Below are 4827 nucleotides of genomic sequence, written 5' to 3'. Positions count from 1 at the left end.
TTTACATACCAGCCCTGCACCCGTGAGACCCGAGCTGCTCCCTGCAGCCCCCTTAAAAACACCCCACAACACAGACCCCAATCTAATGCTTTACATACCAGCCCTGCACCCGTGAGACCCGAGCTGCTCCCTGCAGCCCCCTTAAAAACAACCATGTGATGAGCAGCGATCCACACAGACCCAAGCAGCCGTGTCTTCACTCGTGTCACTCTGAATGGTGAATCAGCCCGATGGACACCAGCAACACTCCCCTGTGGAGAGAGAGAGGGGGTGAGCTCCCAATAATGGAATATATAACAGTTTAAAGTCTAATCTATTAACACCCCCCCTTACAGATGATGGTGCTGTGGAGTACTCTGACAGGTCTGTGTTGTTTTGTCCTGTCTGGGAGGAGTCTGACCTCACTGCTTTGTGTGTCCGCAGTGCTCAGCGACCCACAGTCCAGGGCTATCTATGACATCTATGGAAAGAGAGGGCTGGAGGTGGAGGGGTGGGAGGTGAGTGTCAAAAATCAATGAGGAAAGCAGAGTCCCATTGCAGAGCAACGTGAGCCAGCCCAGGTTTTACATTCTGGGAGCGTAATAATAATAATAATAATAATAATAATAATAATAATAATAATAATAATAATGTAATAATGAGACTCCCGTTTGTCTTGAGAAAGATAAAACAGTGTCTTCGGAGACAGATGACGTTTGTGGCAGTGATCAGGAAAGCTGCTGAGCAATAGAACAGGTGTTAGAATTTATTATACTGGAGTCTGTTTTTTTAGGGTTGAGTTTGTCTTCAAAACGACTTTAGGGAAAATAAGTTTACCATGTGCTACAATAAAACAGGGATGGAAATAAGACTCCTATTGCATAGCAGTGTGACCCATTCCTGGTTTTACTGCGTGCTTCATCAGCCCCAGTGTGTGCAGGTAACACGCTCAGGTGTGTCTTATTGAACTCCTAGTAAAACCAGGAACGGATCACGCTGCTACGCAGTGGGAGTCGCATTTCCATCCCTGGATGATGACAGTTACTGAAGGACGTTGCTGGTTGATCAGATAATGTAACTCGTTGTCTCTGTAGCTGTGTGTGAGCTGAGGTTGTGATGATGATGATGATGATGTGTTTGCAGGTGGTGGAGAGGAAGAGGACCCCAGCGGAGATCAGGGAGGAGTTTGAGCGTCTGCAGAGGGAGAGAGACGAGAGGAGACTGCAGCACAGGACCAACCCCAAGGTACTGGGGAGGGGGTTAGGGGTTTGTGTGTGTGTGTGTGTATCATGTTTCATTTTAAGATGTATAGCGTTCCTCTTCAACCTCGCTCCCTGCCCTCCCCAGGGGTACGATCAGCGTGGGCGTGGACGCCACAGACCTGTTCGATCGCTACGACGAGGACTATGAAGAGGTTCCGGGGGGCGGATTCCCACACGTTGAAATCAACAGGATGCACATCTCCCAGTCCATAGAGGTACTGCAGAGAGCTCGCACACGCTCACACGCACGCGCTCACACACACGCACCGCACGCTCGCTCACTCTCACACTCACTCACACAGCACAGCTGCTACCTTTTGTAAAGGGATCATCCTATTAACTTCACTCTTCTTTAAATTATGATGGAGTTGACACCAGTCTCTCTGAAGAAACGATTACAGGAGGAGGAGGAGGAGAGGTTTGCTAGTTTGCTTGTTGGTTTGTTTGTTTGTTCATTCCTCTGTTTCTCTGTCCCCTAGGCTCCGCTCACCACGACAGACACAGCCATCCTCTCGGGCTCCCTGTCCACTCAGAATGGAAACGGGGGCGGGACCATCAACGTGGCCATCAGGAGGGTCACTTCCACCAAGGGCTGGGGAGAGGTACGCACAGAGAGAGAGAGAGAGAGAGAGAGAGAGAGAGAGAGAGAGAGAGATCAGGAGGGTCACTTCCACCAAGGGCTGGGGAGAGGTACGCACAGAGAGAGAGAGAGAGAGAGAGAGAGAGAGAGAGAGAGAGATCAGGAGGGTCACTTCCACCAAGGGCTGGGGAGAGGTACGCAGAGAGAGAGAGAGAGAGAGAGAGAGAGAGATCAGGAGGGTCACTTCCACCAAGGGCTGGGGAGAGGTACGCACAGAGAGAGAGAGAGAGAGAGAGAGAGATCAGGAGGGTCACTTCCACCAAGGGCTGGGGAGAGGTACGCAGAGAGAGAGAGAGATCAGGAGGGTCACTTCCACCAAGGGCTGGGGAGAGGTACGCACAGAGAGAGAGAGAGAGAGAGAGAGAGAGAGAGAGAGACATCACGAGACACACACACACACAGAGATCAGGAGGGTCACAGAGAGAGAGAGAAAGAGATCAGGAGACAAACACACACAGAGAGAGACATCACGTTCTTCTCTCTCTTGCTCCTGTGTTGTGATCGCAGTGTTTGTTTCTTCTCTCTCTTGCTGAGCAGCTGGAGCTGGGCGCGGGGGGACATGCACGGGCCCCTCTTCGGCATGAAGATATTCCGGAACCTCACGCCTCGCTGGTCAGTACCCGTCGTTCACCTTGTCCTGATGACCGGGTCAGCGGTGTGAAGGAGCTGTGCTCTGTGGTTACAGTGACTGCTGGGATCTGCCATTCACTGTCATTGGGTTTCAGCACATCACACTTACTATTCAAATCCAAGAGCTTAGAAAGAACGAAGTACCACACACTCTTGCTGTAGAATTGTCACAGCTGCAGAGGCATGTAGTGTACTTCATACACCATTACTTTCCCCGTATATGATAATGTCATCGCTGCGGTGTGTTCTGTAATAATGTAACGCCCTGTGATGAAACAATTGACCCTGGAGTTCCACTGTCCCCTTCAATTCTAACCCTCTCTCTCCCTCTCTCTGTCTCTCTCTCTCTCTCTCCCTCCCTCTCCCTCTCCCTCTCTCTCCCTCTCTCTCCCTCTCCCCCTCTCTCTCTCTCCAGTTTCCTGACGGCTCAGTGCGCGATGCAGGGTCTCGTCCCGCGGTGTCCGGCCCGGCCTCACCACCGTCCTGGCGCGACACCTCGACAAGAACACCATGGGGGTACCTGCAGTGGCGCTGGGGGCACCCCGAGTCTGCCATGAACACCAGCATCGTGAGAGACACCAAGACCAGTCACCTCACCTTCGCACTGCAGGTGGAGAGGGGAGAGGGGAGAGAGTCGGGGGAGAGGAGAGGGGGGAGAGACGGGAGAGACGGGGGGGAGAGGGGGGAGAGGGGGGGAGAGGAGAGGGGGGGAGAGACGGGGGAGAGGGGGGAGAGAGAGATGGGGGAGACGGGAGACTGCCGTTGCACAGCAGTTTCATCCATTCCTGGTTTCATTAGGAGTTTTAATAAGACACACCTGAGCTTGTTACCTTTACACTGGGGCTGATCAAGGTGCTAGTAAAACCTGGACTGGGTGAAACTGCGTTCCATCACTGCACTAATATGACTAATGTGTCAACTGATACCTGCTCTCTGTGTGGTGTGGTGTGGCTCTGCTCTCTGTGTGGTGTGGCTCTGCTCTCTGTGTGGTGTGGCTCTGCTCTCGTGTGGTGTGGCGTGGCTCTGCTCTCTGTGTGGTGTGGCGTGGCTCTGCTCTCTGGTGGTGGTGTGGCGTGGCTCTGCTCTCTGGGTGGTGTGGTGTGGCTCTGCTCTCTGGGTGGTGTGGTGTGGCTCTGCTCTCTGGGTGGTGTGGTGTGGCTCTGCTCTCTGGGTGGTGTGGTGTGGCTCTGCTCTGTGTGGTGTGGCGTGGCTCTGCTCTCTGGGGTGGTGTGGTGTGGCTCTGCTCTCGGTGTGGTGTGGTGTGGCGTGGCTCTGGCTCTCTGGGTGGTGTGGTGGCTCTGCTCTCGGTGTGGTGTGGTGTGGCTCTGCTCTCTTGTTGGGTATGGTGTGGCTCTGCTCTCTGTGTGGTGTGGTGTGGCGCTGCTCTCTGTGTGGTGTGGTGTGGTGCTGCTCTCTGTGTGGTGTGGTGTGGTGTGGCACTGCTCTCTGGGTGGTGTGGTGTGGCTCTGCTCTCTGGGTGGTGTGGTGTGGCTCTGCTCTCGGTGTGGTGTGGTGTGGTGTGGTGTGGCGTGGCTCTGCTCTCTGGGGTGGTGTGGTGTGGCTCTGCTCTCGGTGTGGTGTGGTGTGGCTCTGCTCTCTTGTGTGGTGTGGTGTGGCTCTGCTCTCTGTGTGGTGTGGTGTGGCGCTGCTCTCTGGGTGGTGTGGTGTGGCGCTGCTCTCTGTGTGGTGTGGTGTGGTGTGGCTCTGCTCTCTGTGTGGTGTGGTGTGGCTCTGCTCTCTTGTGTAACTGTGATGTTGTCTGTTCTCAGCTCGGGATCCCTCACTGCTTCATGATGCTCAGCTACCAGTACAAGTTCCAGGACGAGGGATCAGACTAAAGTCAAGGGCTCCCTGAAGTAAGTGCCGCGGCTAAAACAAAACACAATGACAGAACAAACTGGAAGAGAGATCTGGAAGCTGTGTGAAGAGACACCCGTCACACGACATAGTGACTTCCTGTAACAGACAGCAGGACCAGGTGTTGATTTGATGCAGCTATCTGACATTCCTTTGATGGTTGATCCTGTTGTATTCAGTAACCCTGTGCTGTTTTGTGTCTCTGTCTGTCTGTGTCTGTGTGTCTGTGTCTGTTTCTGTGTCTGTGTGTGTCTGTCTGTGTGTGTGTTGCAGGGCTGGGTTCTTCGGTACTGTTGTGGATACGGTGCGGAGCGGAAGATCAGCCGGCACAGTGTTCTGGGGGCCACAGTCAGTGTTGGGGTACCCCAGGGGGTCTCCCTCAAATCAAGTACGTGCTCTCTCTCTCTCTCTCCCTCTCTCCCTCTCTCTCTCTCGCTCTCTCTCTCTCCCCCCCCTCTC

The 4827-nt window shown here is 53.9% G+C and overlaps 1 protein-coding gene across 1 annotated transcript in view; it reads left to right on the top strand.

The window, feature by feature from the left end:
- Positions 1-323: 323 nt before the first annotated feature.
- LOC117963604 (dnaJ homolog subfamily C member 11) overlaps positions 324-4827 on the top strand; it is a 10565-nt gene continuing 6061 nt past the window's right edge. The window contains 13 exon segments of the mRNA XM_059020655.1: positions 324-497; positions 1123-1225; positions 1329-1456; positions 1721-1843; positions 2419-2433; positions 2435-2493; positions 2927-2954; positions 2956-3024; positions 3026-3121; positions 4281-4337; positions 4339-4367; positions 4642-4664; positions 4667-4760. Of these exon segments, the coding sequence (XP_058876638.1) occupies positions 336-497; positions 1123-1225; positions 1329-1456; positions 1721-1843; positions 2419-2433; positions 2435-2493; positions 2927-2954; positions 2956-3024; positions 3026-3121; positions 4281-4337; positions 4339-4367; positions 4642-4664; positions 4667-4760 (986 nt within the window). The 5' untranslated portion in view covers positions 324-335.

The sequence above is a fragment of the Acipenser ruthenus genome, unplaced genomic scaffold (assembly GCF_902713425.1).
Source record: "Acipenser ruthenus unplaced genomic scaffold, fAciRut3.2 maternal haplotype, whole genome shotgun sequence".
In the NCBI taxonomy this organism is placed as follows: Eukaryota; Metazoa; Chordata; class Actinopteri; order Acipenseriformes; family Acipenseridae; genus Acipenser; species Acipenser ruthenus.
This window is presented reverse-complemented; position numbering and strand designations above follow the sequence as displayed.